This window comes from Rana temporaria, chromosome 3, assembly GCF_905171775.1.
Source record: "Rana temporaria chromosome 3, aRanTem1.1, whole genome shotgun sequence".
In the NCBI taxonomy this organism is placed as follows: Eukaryota; Metazoa; Chordata; class Amphibia; order Anura; family Ranidae; genus Rana; species Rana temporaria.
Window position 1 is genome coordinate 350,134,313 of NC_053491.1, and position 15,938 is coordinate 350,150,250.

The 15,938-nt window shown below is 42.8% G+C and overlaps 1 protein-coding gene across 1 annotated transcript in view; it reads left to right on the forward strand.

The window, feature by feature from the left end:
* Positions 1-12,744: 12,744 nt before the first annotated feature.
* LOC120932639 (hepatitis A virus cellular receptor 1 homolog) overlaps positions 12,745-15,938 on the forward strand; it is an 81,769-nt gene continuing 78,575 nt past the window's right edge. The window contains exon 1 of the mRNA XM_040345167.1: positions 12,745-12,977. Coding sequence (XP_040201101.1) covers positions 12,920-12,977 — 58 coding nt within the window. The 5' untranslated portion in view covers positions 12,745-12,919. The remainder of the gene's footprint in view (positions 12,978-15,938) is intronic.

Below are 15,938 nucleotides of genomic sequence, written 5' to 3' on the forward strand. Positions count from 1 at the left end.
TAAAAAAAATGCACTATCCAAAGTTAAAACAACAAGGGCAGAGACAGATGGAAAGATGAAAAAATTTATGAAGTTCTGCATTTAGGTACTGTATAACAGAATTTTTTTTTGGGGGGGGGGGGGGGAATCTTGTGATAAAAAGTGCAGGGTAGATTAGAGAGTAAGAAGAAATACAGTGGTAGAAAATACAATGAGAGCTACCCAAGTGGTCTTCAGGAGAAAGGAGGTAACATAGGACCAGCAATAGGATTAAATGAGAAGGAAATAGTGAATCGATTGTTAATATTGAGCTAAATTAAGAAGGGTAAATGTGGGACTACCAGTTGATATTCAAACTCATATAGAATACACGGCCCTCATTATTGGTAACACTGGGCCAGATTCACAGAGCAGATACGACGGCGTATCTCCTGATACGCAGTCGTATCTGTTGTTCTATCTATGCGACTGATTCATAGAATCAGTTACGCATAGATAGCCAGAAGATCCGACAGGTGTAATTGTTTTACACTGTCGGATCTTAGGATGCAATACCGCGGCCGCCGCTGGGCGGAGTTTGCGTCATAATACAGCGTCGGGTATGCAAATTAGGAGTTACGGCGATCCACGAAAATTTTTCCCATCGTTACGTCGTCGCGAGTGTTAGATTTCCGTCGCAAAGATAGGGCACCTTTAACATTGTGTAAAAGTACTCCACCATGTTAAAGTATGCCCGTCTTTCCCGCGTCACAAAACGTCGGCGCGTCGTAATTTCGCGCAAAGCACGTCGGGAAATTTGCGACGGGAGCATGCGCAGTACGTCCGGCGCGGGAGCGCGCCTAATTTAAATGGGACTCGCCCCATTTGAATTGGCCCGCCTTGCGCCGGACTGATTTAGGATACACCGCCGCAAATTTCCAGGTAAGTGCTTTGTGGATCGGGCACTAACTTGGGCAATTTGCGGCGGTGTAACTTAAATCGGAAAAGTTACGTTGTGCCCGCTGGTTGTGAATCTGGCCCACTGTTTCTGGGTTGCAGATTATGGGAAATATTGACTGAGTCCTGTAAATACAGACATAATTTTAATTGTGAAAATAAAGGTTATGTTTTAAAATGTAAAGTATTTTAAACAGTGCAGCACAGTGAATAAAACATAAAAATTACCATGATAAAATGAATTGCAATAAAATGCTCAGTGTGCAACAAAGAAAAATTATATCATAAAATGTCCGTCCTCCATTTATCAAAGTGCAACATTGTAACTTTTGACATGACATTTTGACTTTGATGAGGTGTGGAGGTAGTAACCAGGAAAAGAAAATATAAACAGATTAAACTGCAGTTTTAAACATGTCAGTAAATGTGTAGTTTGCATAATGCAGCGTACACACGACCGTTTTTCATGACAAGAAAAATTGCATTTTTTAAATTGGTCTATGAAAAACGGTCGTGTGTAGGCTCCAGAGCATTTTTCTCGACAAGAAAAATGGCGATTTTTTTTTAGAACCTGCTCACCTTACACATGGTTCTTTTTCACATTGTGAAAAACGGTCGTGTGTGCGCTTTAACGAGGGGGAAAAAACGTGCATGTTTAGAAGCAAGTTATGAGATGGGGAAATTAGCAAAAGCAGCCCAAAGGTTGGCGCCATTCGAATGGAACTTCCCCTTTATAGTGCCGTCGTACGTGTTGTACGTCACTGCGCTTTGCTCCAGCATTTTTTTTTTCACGAATGTGTGTAGGCAAGGCAGGCTTGAGAGGAATCACAACAAATCACATCGAGAAAAACTTTGTTTTTTTCCATGACATGAATATACGGCATAACATTTTTTTTTTTTACAGATTGTAAGGACTAAATTAATATAGAATATGCTGCAAGAAAGTCATAAAAGCAAAGGAGACCCTTTTTCTGTTGTGTTTTCCCATCATGCTGCATACGATATTCATAAAATGAGAATCAATATTCTATGTAAAGTGTTTTTTTTTTTTCAATGTTTTAGACAAACTAAATATAGTAAAATAGCTAACAAGTTGACCCCTTCCTGTTTCTTGAAGCTGATCTAGGTAGAATACAATGTCATGAGACATGAAAATTACTGAAGCCGTAGCAAAACGGAAACTGCAATTTGAAAGAGTCAAGAAGGTTACTGAAAAGCTTATAAAGAATTTTTGTACACAAAAATGCACAAAAAAAGGCATTAGCCAATGTTAAATCACATTTCATGATATAACATGTAGAAGCTCATGTAAACTGCATATAAACTCTACTGCAAGTTCACCTAATGATATACTGGAAGGTGACCACTGCACAGAGTAATATAGTATATATTACTATATTACCAAAAGTATTGACTTGAACTTTAATGGCATCCCAGTCTTAGTCCGTAGGGTTCAATATTGAGTTGGCCCACCCTTTGCAGCTATAAAAGCTTCAACTCTTCTAGGAAGGCTCCACAAGGTTTAGGAGTGTGTCTATGGGAATGTTTGACCATTCTTCCAGAAGCGCATTAGTGAGGTCAGGCACTGATGTTTTTATTGCTAGTATGTGAGCTTTGTATATACAGCAATCTCATACTACTATGAGCAGAGAATTGCTCATAGTGCTGCCGCCTCAAATTAAGAAGCGGGGGGGGGGGGCTGCCGCAAATTGAGAAGCAGGGGGTGCCACCGCTAATTGAGAAGAGGGGGAGGCGTGAATTGAGAAGCGGGAGGTAGCCACGAATTGGGGGGGGGGGGGATTGTCCTGGGGACCTCTGGGCCCCTTACAAAAATAAATAAATAAATGCAATTATACAATTATAAAAAAAAGGGGGGTAGCCATACGGGGCCCTGGGGACCTCTGGGCCCTTTAATAAAAAGAAAAAAGAAAACAAAGAAATAAAAAATATATGTAAAAATAAATAAAAATAAATGTTATAGAAAAAAAGGGGGGGTTGCCATCCGGGGCCCTTTAATAAAAACAAAAATATATATATAAAAAATAAAATATATATATTTTTTTAAAAGGGGGGTTGCCATCTGGGGCCCTGGGGACCTCTGGGCCCTTTAATAAAAATAAAATAAATAAATATGTATAAAAAAAAATAAAAAATAAATGCAATTTTATATAAAAAAGGGGGGGTTGCCATCCGGGGGCCCTGGGGACCTCTGGGCCCTCTAATAATATATATATATATATATAAAAAAAATTATAAAAAAATAAATAAAAAAAAGGGGGGTTGCCATTCAGGGCCCCTGGGGACCTCCGGGTCCCTTACAAAAAAAAAAAAAAAAAAATTGAAAGAAAAAGGGGGTTGCCATCCGGACCCCTGGGGACCTCCGGGCCCCTTACAGGTGTACTGCCTGTACCCCCCTGATGGCGGCCCTGACCCTACTTATTACTGACATGCATGTTTGCTTCCTGTAATTTATGCAGCCTTCTTGTGAGTTTTCACCTTGATGGGTGATTGATTGAAGTGTTATGGATCTTCATTTGATGCACATGTTATGGCGAAGATGGAACACTGATGTTGAATTTGAGAGAGACGTTTTCACAGTATTTGTTTGTATAAATATTTATTGTTTTTTGGCGCTATATTTTCTCTTTGAATTTGCAAGTGGCATTGTGGCGAAGGATCATCTTGCAAAATTTAAGACCATTCCCAGAATCTTGGTGGCAGAAAGACCATGATGTCCCTCTCTTTTGTGCCGAAGCTTGGTGTAAGGGAGGTATATTAATTCACTTTTCTAAATATGTAATGTAACATTTTAACATCAGGCAGGGGCCACTATTTAATAAGCTGACTTTGCATTTTGGGGCAAGGTCTTCATACAGACAGAGTTCTGGGGCTTCCTGAAGACGAGGTAGGCGAAACTAGTTGGGGCTCCAGGAATGCTGTCACTTTTGGGACCTCTCTTACATCACAGCCCAAACTTCCGGTGTTTGGAACGCACAGCGGTTCCTAGAATAAGGCACGGTGGTGCAAGTTCCTGGCAAGGCTGTTTATAATGGTGCCGAGGTGAGGTTGGGCACTTTTAAAAGTGAGTGGAATACTTTTATGTCTTTTATCTGCTATAATAAAATACTACACTTAGTTTACATTTCTTTGGTGGTCTAATGTTGTGGTGTTTCTGGAGCAATTAAAAGATGATAGGATGATATCTCAGAAGATCTACTAAAGAATGGTGTGATCGACAAGGAGGTGTACATGGCTAGCCCCTCAGCGCTAATTGACTTTTATTAACCACTCCGCTCTGGAAGATTTACCCCCCCTTTATGACCAGGCCATTTTTGCGATACAACACTGCTTACTTTTTATGACAATTGCGCGGTCGTGCGACACTGTACCCAAATAAAACTGATTTCCTTTTTCCCCACAAATAGAGCTTTCTTTTGGTGGTATTTGATCACCTCTGTGTTTTTTATTTTTGTGCACTTTAAAGAAGGCAAACAATTGAAAAAAAATGCCTAGGTTGTGCTTACTCACTATGGGGGAGGTGCTTTGACTAGGGGAAGGAAAAGATCTGTGTTCCTGCTTGTCCAGGGTAAGTGGGCACAGTATAGGGGCAGGAGGGTACAGCACAGGGGGAGTGTAAGTGGGCACAGTACAGGGAGCAGGAGGGCACAGCACAAGGGGAGGGTAAGTGGGCACAGTACAGGGGGTTGCAGGAGGGCGGAAGGAAGGATGCCCCTTACATCAGAGTACTCACTGGGAGGCAGGAGGGACTGCATGGATGGATGGATCCGGGTGCAGGGCTTGCTTCGCTTCATATTTCCCACCCACACAACCTCTTTTGGTAGGCAGAACACACTGGGCCGGATTCAAAAAGAAGATACGACAGTGTATCTCCTGATACGCCGTCGTATCTCTGAGTCCGGCCGTCGTATCTATGCGCCTGATTCATAGAATCAGGTTACGCATAGATATGCCTAAGATCCGACAGGTGTAAGTGACTTACACCGTCGGATCTTAGGCTGCAATACCAGGCCGGCCGCTAGGTGTCGCTTCCGTATCTTTTACGCGTCGGATATGCAAATAAGCATTTACGCCGATTCAGAAACGAACGACCGCCCGGCGCTTTTTTTTACGTCGTTTGCGTTCGGCTTTTTCCGGCGTATAGTTACCCCTGCTATATGAGGCGTAGCTAATGTTAAGTATGGCCGTCGTTCCCGCGCCGAGTTTTGAATTTTTTACGTCGTTTGCGCAAGTTGTTCGCGAATACGGATGGACGTAATTTACGTTCACGCCGAAACCAATGACGTCCTAGCGACGTCATTTGGAGCAATGCACGCTGGGAAAAATCGCGGACGGCGCATGCGCTGTTTGATCGGCGTGGGGACGCGTCTGATTTAAATTGTAGACGCCCCCTAGCCGCGGAATTTGAATTCCGCCGGGGGATTTACGATACGCCGCCGCAAGTTTTGAGGTAAGTGCTTTCTGAATTAAGCACTAGCCTCAAAAACTTGCGCCGGCGGATCGCAAAGATCCGCTAACCTATCTAAATCCGGCCTCTCCCCTCCTGTCTGGCTGTGCGAAAAGCAGGGGGGAAGTTTCAGTGCTCAATCCACTGAGCGGCTTTCCCTGGATCAGCCCTGTAGCTGGGAATTTTGTGTGGCGCATTTGGGTGTCAGGGAGCCCCAGCCAAAATGTGGGAGACTCCTGCACCTCACGGGAGACTTGGGATGTCTGATCTAACTTCATCCACCCCCAGGCTGATAATGCTGCTGTCCAAAGGTGTCTCTATTGCTGCTTCATTCAGAGTGAGGGCACTCTAATACAAGAGGTGTGTTAATAGGCAGATCACCAGGGGAAAACAGGGAGACACTGCTTAAAAAGAAAAAAAACAAATACAGCCCCCACATCTAATGACTGGAAAGCTGCAATTTAATACATTTTTGGTTTTGGGTTTAATACTGTTTTTAGGACTCTGAAACTTCTATTCTTTTATGATTTACTGTCATAGCAATCGCATGATTAAGAGCCATGCTGATTGGTTTCTGCCAATTGAAAGCATGGTCTCAATGCCAGGAATGTATGCACAGGTGTGCACTCCAAGTTCCACAACAAAATGTACATTAGCTTCCTCTGAGTACAGGACATCATGAAAGTTAATGTTGACTCAGTACAATGGTTTTGGTACGTAATAGGTCAATATAATCTGATGATATAATCTGATATATTGTAGGGGGGTTGGGAGATTGGGACTTTAAATGAAGCCATTATTGGGTAGAGTAATGAGCCTCCATCCCTGTCATATTGACAAAACGGCGCAAAGTTGTATATAGCAGCATTTTGCTGCTATATGCAACTTTGCTCCGTTTTGTCGATATAATCTGATATATTTTTAATACATGATGTGTGAACAGAGCAAGTTACTTTGTCCCAGGTTTCAGACTAATTTACATTTTACATTGTTTTACCTCTGCTTTCTGAAAAAATCCCCAGACTGCGGTGCCAGAAGTCCAGAAAGGGCCCAACACCATCAATGTCCCCGTTGGCCTGTGAGGATGAGAAAGCCAGGAACAAACTAGGGGGACATCTTGACAGCAGAATTGTATATTCTGTATATGTATAGAAAAACTTTAATAACTTCAGCCCCAGAGGATTTGGCTGCCCAATGACCGGGCCACTTTTTGCGATTCGGCACTGCCTCGCTTTAACTGACAATTGCATGTGCGACGTGGCTCCCAAACAAAATTAACGTCCTTTTTTCCCCACAAATAGATCTTTCTTTTGGTGGTATTTGATCACCTCTGCGGTTTTTATTTTTTGCGCTATAAACAAAAAAAAGCAATATTTCTTTACTTTTTGCTGTAATAAATATTCTCAAAAAATATATAACATTTTTTTTTTGTCCTCAGTTTAGGCCAATATGTATTCTTCTACATATTTCTGGTAAAAAAAACAATAAGCGTATATTGATTGGTTTGTGCAAAGGTTATAGCATCTACAAAATAGGGGATAGTTTTATGGCATTTTTATTAATATTTGTTTTTATTAGAAATGACAGTGATCTGCGACATTATGGCGGACACATCGGACACTTTTGATGCTATTTTGGGAATATTTGGCTATTTTTGGCAATAAAAATGCACTGATTACTGTGTAAATGACACTGGCAGGGAAGGGGTTAACCACTAGGGGGTGAGGAAGGGGTTAAGTGTGTCCTAGAGAGTGATTCTAACTGTGGGGGGGCTGGGCTACCAGTGACACGACATTGATCACTGGTCCCGATCACAGAGAGCAGTAGATCAGTGTCCTGTCACAAGGCCTTGTTTACAACGGCATCTCCCTGTTCTGCAGCTCTGTGACACGATCGCAGGACCCCGGCAGACATCGAGTCCACGGTCCTGCGGGCACGGTCATGGAGCTCGCGGCAGGACAGGTAAGCCTCTTTGCGCAGCCGTGCCATTTTGCCAATGTAAATGTTTGTGCGGTGGTGGCATGTGGTTAAATGATGATAAAAGCCAAAAAAGGTCTGTTAACTTATACAGGGTTTTTTTAGGGGTCAAAAATGGCAGTAGCCAATTGTGTGTAAGTGCACATATTATTTGAAACAACCTGTCAGAAGACAGGATTGAAAATCTTACCCAAAGCTCTTAAGCCGCGTACACACAATCGGTTTGTCCGATTAAAACAACGTGTGTGCGCCCCATCAGTTTTATTTCCATCGGTGTAAAAAAATGGAAAGTTTTTACATTTTTCCTATGGATAAAAAAACAATAGAAAAATCTTATCGTCTGTATGGAACTCCATCGGTAAAAAATCCATGCATGCTCAGAATCAAGTCGACGCATGCTTGGAAGCATTGAACTTCATTTTTTTCGGCTCGTCGTAGTGTTGTACGTCACTGCGTTTTGGCACGATCGGATTTTTGACTGATGGTGTGTAGGCACGACTGATGAAAGTCAGCTTCATCGGATATTCGATAAAAAAATACATTGGATTAGATTCCATCAGATATCCGATCGTGTGTACAGGGCTTAAGAGAATCTGTGCCTGAAGATATTATAAATAATGAAGGAACTCTATAAGTTATGTGAACATGATATTATTATTAATATACTATGTTGGTTACATTTTTAAACATTGTGATAAAGCTCTTTTGACGTTTTTAACTGTGGGACTTGCACTATATAATTACCGTATTTATCCGCGTATATATAGCGCACTTTTTTGCCCTGAAAATCAGGGTACAGTCGGCCAGTCTCGGCTTCTTCCGCGGTCACGTCCTGGACGTACAGGACGTGAGCGCGACAGTTGCCGAGCCTGCCCGAGTGTACGGCGCTCGGTATATGCTGGCGCAGTATTCAAAACTCGGGGCAGGAAACAAGCGGGGAGGACGCGAGGACGCCGCGAGGACGCCGGACCCGCCGAAGAGGACACCGGACCCACCGAAGAGGACACCGGACCCGCCGAAGAGGACACCGGACCCACTGCAGAAGGACACCCGAAGCCGCAGAAGGACACCCGAACCAGCAGAAGGATGCCGGACCCGCCAAAGAGGACACCTGAAGCCGCAGAAGGACGCCGGACCCGACGAGGCCGCCGATGGACGCTCGCAAGACACCAAAACTGTAAGTACAAAAATAACTTTTTTTCCACAGGATTGGGGGTCACTTTAGGGGTGCGCGGTATACGCGGGAGCGCGTTATACCGCGATAGATACGGTAAGGTGTGGTGTCCCTGATGTAAAATTACTATTAATCTCACTCCACCTGAACTATGTAATTATGAATTCTGCTAGCATCCGTACTCCAGTGATCTCCATTAGCCTCTGGGTCTTGAGTGGCTTAGTGGCTCCCCAGCTAAATTGTGATCACAAGACATTCACTTAGCATGGGCATTATAAAGTAGGATGACCAGACATCCCTGGTTTCCAGGGACAGTCCCCGCATTGAGGACACTGTCCCCGGACCAAGTCAGGTTTTGTCCCCGGATTGGATTTGAACAGGGGCTGGGGCAATTTCAAAGACAGTCAGTGTAGAATTGATAAAAATAATTCTGAATTACACACCCCGCTCCTGCTAGCTTAGGGGGGGGGGGTCTACATTTTTCCATTATCTGTGCCCCTTTCTGATGATCATGTGCTGGTTGGGGTGGAGGGAATATTTCTTCAGTTTTGGGTGCATGCCCATCCAGCTCCGCTCGCATGTTCTACTGCCTTGGCTCAATTCCCAGGCCAGCCGCCGGCCTACTTATCTCCTTGCCTTCCCTGGCAGAGTGATCTTCCTCCGCTCCCCACCCAGTAGTAGCCGGGGCCTGGAGAGTAAGACTTGACAGGCTGTGAGGCAGGCGGCGGCGGCGACGGACAGAGAGTCAACGATTGCTGCCATTACTAGTAAAAAACAAAAATATGTCCCCGGATTTCATTTTAAAAATCTGGTCACCTTATTATAAAGGGAGCACTTTGCTTTTTCTCAATGAATTTAAAGCATTATCTTATTGTACAAGGTGATGTCACAATCTCCATCCTGTCCAATCAGAGAATACGACATATTCTTTGAGAAAATGCAGTGTTCCCTGAATGGAACCGGAAGCTAGTGGAGATCACTGAAGAAGTGGTGCCTACTACAGTGATTTCCCAGCTTCCTCAAGGATCAGCCAGGTATGGCACATACACAATATAACTATTTAGAAATTGCAATACCTAAACCTTAGCTTTAATCATGAGCTTAACAAAAATAACTTTCCATAAATCTTCCATTGTTGGCCATAAGATTATAAGCTTGCCCACCATGGCACGGTAGTCTCTTCTAGGACAGAGCCTACCCTAAAGTAGGCTAAGATACCCTCCTCTATTTTGTAGAGTTATATGCTCATACCTCCCAACTTTTTGAGATGGGAATGAGGGAAACCTTTCAGCAAAAGTATGCAGGCATAGGACACACCCCTTGCCATGCCCCCCTTAAAGGTGAATTGTACAAAAAAACAAGATTGGGTAAACCCACGAGTGCTTTTTTTTTACCACTACTATTCCTTTATATTGGCTTTTGGAATGTACAAATGCAGCAATTTAGAAATCAGATGAAAGGTTAAGCACTGAAAACACTTTTTGATAGATAAAAGGTGAATTTTATATACATATATATAGATCATACCAAAATGATGGACAAATGAGGAGGAATGAGGGACATTGCTTGAAATCAGGGACAGTCCCCTGAAACCAGGGACAGTTGGAAGCTATGTATGCTTCTTTGCAGGAGGCCTCATCTCATACCCCTGTGTGTGATCCACATCTATTCTACATTAATTTGGGTGTCTGACTATGTGCTTCTTGCTAGTGTTTATGTCTGTCTGTTGGGTTATGTCTGGAAATCCATCTGTGTTTTTGGAAGTCAGTAAATGCCAATTGGAGTAGGCAAACCAATGTTTGTTTGTCAATGAATGTATATCGTGTGTAGGACAAGGGTCCCTTGCTGACCAGTGATGTCAGGCATGGAGGCCCCTTGCTGACCAGAGATGTCAGGGGTGGGGTACTCACTGACCAGTCATATTAGGGGAAGACGCCCCTTGCTGACCAGCAATGTCAAGGGTGGGGTGCTCATCGACCAGCGATATTAGGCCAAGAGGCCCCTTGCTGATCAGCGATGTCTGGGGTGTGGGTACTCACTGACCAGTGATATTAGGGAAAGAGATCCATGTCTGGCATGGAAACAATTCTGTGCTGCCCAGTGGGCATAGATTTGTTATATATACAGTATATACAGTACATATTGTTTCTCAACCATTTTCTATGTGTTATGTTTAGTTTACATGCTGCCATCTAGTGACCTTTTGTGGTAATGCACAGTTCTGTATTTCTTTTGTTTGATCTATGACACACTTCCTTTCTTTGTAATGCTCCACCCTTCTTCCTAAGTTTTGGTACTTCCTGTCTATGGAGACTGCTTGCAGGCCACATGTAACAAGGGCACATGTATTCTGCATATTAAGCTACAGACAGTATCATCTTTTTACCGCACAATACTACAACCTGTTCATCTGCTGTAACCTGTCATCTGATGTATTCTGGAAAAAAAGGGAAATAAAAACTGCGCTAATAAAATAATGAAAGAACCCGTAACGGGTAAAAAAGTGATAGATAGTGAAGCAAATGTAAAGCTGCACCTTACTGTGTGACATTAAACAGTGATACAAATATGGAAAAAAAAAACAAGTTGCGCTAAACATTATAAACAATTAATGTGACCAAAGTATAAAAACAAAAATGAATCATATGGTCAAATAAAACTTGACAATCATCATATAATCATATAACATGCATAAAACCCTCGAACAAGAGTCTATGTGTGAAGTGATTGAAATGTTGGATCACACAAGTGATCAAAGTGAGATGCTCCATTCACCAGTGAAGAAAGAGTCCTTAAGATATATATAATCAGATGAGCCACCAATACGGAGTGACAACCAGATAGCTAGGATCCTCCACCAACAAAGCATATGAATCTGCTTACCAGATCCCGGCAGTCCCTTGATTTTAGCGGACCCCAGGTAGCATGAAGGTAAAGAGATTACGAAGCCACGAGCTGGATGGAGACCGTCTATTGGGGATCATCACCTCGTTCCATTAGTCCAAAGCATAAACGATCATATTTTATGGGTTAGAAAAAGAAGAAGAGGGGGGGCCTCGATGGTGTAAAACCTTTAAAACCTTTATTGTAAAAAATTGTACATGCTTATACACTCAGAATTTTGCAGTGAAAAAGAGCCTTAAATCCGATGTCCTGGCAGGATACATACAGACGACCCATCCAAACAGGGAAACAAAGCAGTCCAGGGGGGTGATGCCGATGTACCACACGTTCCGATGTATTCTGATGTTTTGGATTAAAGCAACTTCTGTGAATAGAATCGGTATTGGTGAGTTCAAGCTATCTGATAAGGATTGTCCTCCGTGATTATATCTGCTTATACAGGCCAGGCATAGAGGTTTCACAAGGGATAAGTCGCTTCACAACAATCGGAGTCAGAATAAATTCATTTACCAGTGATGTCATGGGTGAGGGTAATTTTCTTACTATTAATGTCAGGGGCAGGGAGGGCAGGCTGATCAGTGACATCAGGAGTAGGGCAGATTTGTTGACCAGCAATGTCAGCAATGGGTTCAATTCACCAACCAGCTTTGTGAAGGAGTAGGGACCTCCCTTCTGACCAGAGATTTCTGGTGGGGGTGCAAATCGTAGACCATTGATGTCAGGGTAGGGGCCCCTTGCTGACCACCGATGTCAAGTTAGGGGAAGAATAGCTGACCAGCATTGTCAGAGACAGGAGCCCCTCGCTGATCACAGATGTCAGGGGTGGCGGGGAGACTCACTGACCAGTGATATAGGTGGCCCTTTACTGACCATCAAATTCTGGGGTGGGAGCGGGGACTCAAGGGCACAAGTGGTCCTCTGGGGTGATGGATGCAGGGAGACTGGAGTTAAGAAATAAGCCCACCATACTCCATATCTAACTAGGAAAACAATTTTGGGTGGACTGACCCTTTAAACATGGTCCCTTTTACAACCGCTTTCAGACTGTGGTTTACAAGTTTATGTTTAAAAATGCTGTTGTTTACCTAAACTATCAGAAAGAACCTACAAACGCATGTGGAATTTTTTTTTTTTTTTTACTGCAAACAATTCTTTATCCAGCTGTGACTCTTACGCTGGTTAACTCCAGCACCCCCACCCATTGCTCTGCAACAATCAGCCAAATCTTAGGTCATTGGGTACCACAGGGAATGACAAAAGGGGCTGCCTGGTATGTTTGCATATTAATAATGCTCAGTTTGATGCATGAGGGCTGCAGATCTCAGATGGTGAGTTAAAGAAGAATCATGTTCTGGAAGTTTGCTGCATGCCGTACAGGGTGACATGGGCTGGATGTGTGCAGGGGGAGTGACCAGCTCCAAGTCTATTGTATCATATAAGTGGTCAGTCCCTGCAGAGGACGCCAACACACTCCAGCAGTCAGGATGATGTACAGATGTTCCAGGGAGACTCTGACAATTGCCTTCCTTCTGCTTTCTGCCGGTAAGCAACAAAACGTTCTTAAAGAATTGCCTTTGCATGATAAAATGTAATAGCTGCCGTTACAAATACAAAACAAAAATGTTTCTTTTTTGCAGGGAAAAAATGTACATTAAACTTTAATAAGCAGTCCATTGAATTGTAACTGTTTGTAATTGTATTGTTTGTACAGCATTGGCCCTTTTTTTTTTATATGGCAACTTGATTTAAATAAAAAAAAAATCTGTTTTCCAAGACTTTAACCACTTAAGGACCGGACCAATATGCTGCTAAATGACCCAAGGGGTTTTTACAATTCGGCACTGCGTCGCTTTAACAGACAATTGCGCGGTCGTGCGACGTGGCTCCCAAACAAAATTGCCGTCCTTTTTCCCCCACAAATAGAGCTTTCTTTTGGTGGTATTTGATCACCTCTGAGGTTTTTATTTTTTGCGCTATAAACAAAAATAGAGCGACAATTTTGAAAAAAAATGCTATATTTTTTACTTTTTGCTATAATAAATATCCCCCAAAAACATATCTAAAAAAAAATGTTTTCCTCAGTTTAGGCAGATACGTATTCTTCTACCTATTTTTGGTAAAAAAAAATTGCAATAAGCGTTTATCGATTGGTTTGCGCAAAATTTATAGCGTTTACAAAATAGGGGATAGTTTTATTGCAGTTTTATAAAAAAAAAAATTTTTACTACTAATGGCGGCGATCAGCGATTTTTTTCGTGACTGCGACATTATGGCGGACACTTCGGACAATTTTGACACATTTTTGGGACCATTGTCATTTTCACAGCAAAAAATGCATTTAAATTGCATTGTTTATTGTGAAAATGACAGTTGCAGTTTGGGAGTTAACCACAGGGGGCGCTGTAGGAGTTAGTGTACACTTAGTGTGTGTTTACAACTGTAGGGGGGTGTGGCTGTAGGACTGACATCATCGATCGAGTCTCCCTATAAAAGGGATCACTCAATCGATACGCCGCCACAGTGAAGCACGGGGAGCGATTGCGACGGAGCGGCTATAAACGAATAGCCGCGCCGTCGTCCTGGATCGCTCCCCGCGGGAATCCGACCGTTGCATGTGGCGGGGGGGGGGTCCCAATCGGACCCCCGACCCACGTCTAGGCAGGCACGTACAGGTACGTTGATGTGCCTGTCCGTGCCATTCTGCCGACGTAAATGTACATGCGGCGGTCGGGAAGTGGTTAAGCGACCATTTAAAAGGGTGGCCGGACGGCGGTAAAAGCAGGCAGTTAAGCTGCGATTTTACTGCCCCCATACTGTCCACCTAAACAAAGCAATGCAGGTGCTCAGGGCTGTACCCATGCCGCGGATGCAATGCTTTGCATATATGGCAGAAGGGTGACAACGCTCACTTGCTGTATTTGGAGGAGCAACGTTGTCACCCAAGGTTGTTCTGCTAATATTGGCTACAAACATCCCCTCCCCTCCTCATTTTCATTACATAGGGGGAGGTGTTCTGTAGGCACACTTGGTTAAAGACGCGAAACGTTAAACTAGCAATGCAAATATAAACACACAGAAATCTATATGTGGCTCAATTCACAAAGCTTTGAAGCGGTATTAAACCCAAAACCAAAAATACATTATATTGCAGCTTACCATTCTTAGATGTGGTGGCTGCATTTGTTTTATTTTCTTTGGCTTTTCCCCTCTGTTTTCACCTGGTGATCTAAGCCAGTAACACACCTCTTGTATTACAGACATCACTCTGTATGAATAAACGCAGGTGGCAAAGCAGACAGCAGCATCGTCAGTCTGGGGGGAGGGTAGTGGTGAAGGTATTAGCAGATTTAGATACACTAACAAAGTAAAGCCAAACTCCAGCTCACACTTTATAATCAGTTACAGCAAACCGTTTTTTTTTTTTTCTCTCTTTTTTGGATGAAGGTTTTTACAGGAATAAATAAAAGCTGATCTTGTAATCACCCCTTAAGTGGTTTGTTTCAGCCATGTAAACATGATACATTCTGTTGGAGAGATTGTGCTTTTTAAAAGCAACAGACTTGCTGGCTGGATCACCAAATAGAAGAAAGAAAACCTAAAAAGGAAGCTAATGCAGCCGTCACATCTAAGTATTGGTAAACTGCAATATAATAAAGGTTTGCCTTTGGGTTTAATACCACTTTAAAGGGTCACTAAAGGTTTTTTTTTTTTTTTTACTAAATAGCTTCCTTTACCTTACTGCAGTACTGGTTTCGTGTCCTTATTGTTCGTTTTTGCTTTGAAGTAGCTGTAATTCTGCTGTGATCTCCACACTTTCTGGTTGTCTGTTTCCTTATAACCATGGTACTGGGAGCTTTTCACTGTGGTCTAAGCTGTCATTACTGTGTGTCTAAAACTTAACAGAACCAATCAGATTCATTTTAAAAACAAAACACTGCCCTGGATCTGTTTGTTTTTGTTCTGTGAGTCTCTTTAGTTCACAGGAACATGAAACCAGTTTAAAAGTGAAACTAACCTGCAGGCACATTATATGATTGATTTTTATCTATTTGTAATCATTTTTAAAAGGAATCAGTTAACTTTTATGTCTCTATACCCTGTAAACAGTCATTTCAGCAAAAACATTTTTTTCCTTTAGTGACCCTTTAAGGCTTCATTCACACCTAAGTATTTTGTAGCTTGCCAAAATCCCATTATTTTCAGTGGTAACTTTTAATACCTGCATAGTCTTGCTTGAAGCTTAAAGTGGTTATTCTTACTTGAGCCCAACAACGGTGCATCCATAGTGGGTGCAGGAGCGCCACCCCCTCTCTCCCCTGCGCCATCACTCAAGTCTACAATACATAGATTCATGCATTGAATGAATTTATGTATTATCGCCGGCGCCGCTGCCGCCCACTATTCAGATGGCCGGCCCCCTGGTGAGCGCCGGCCATCGGAATAACAGCAGTTTGTTAGATTTTGGAAGTGTCTATCAGAGCCATCGGTTCTAATCGGCTTCCA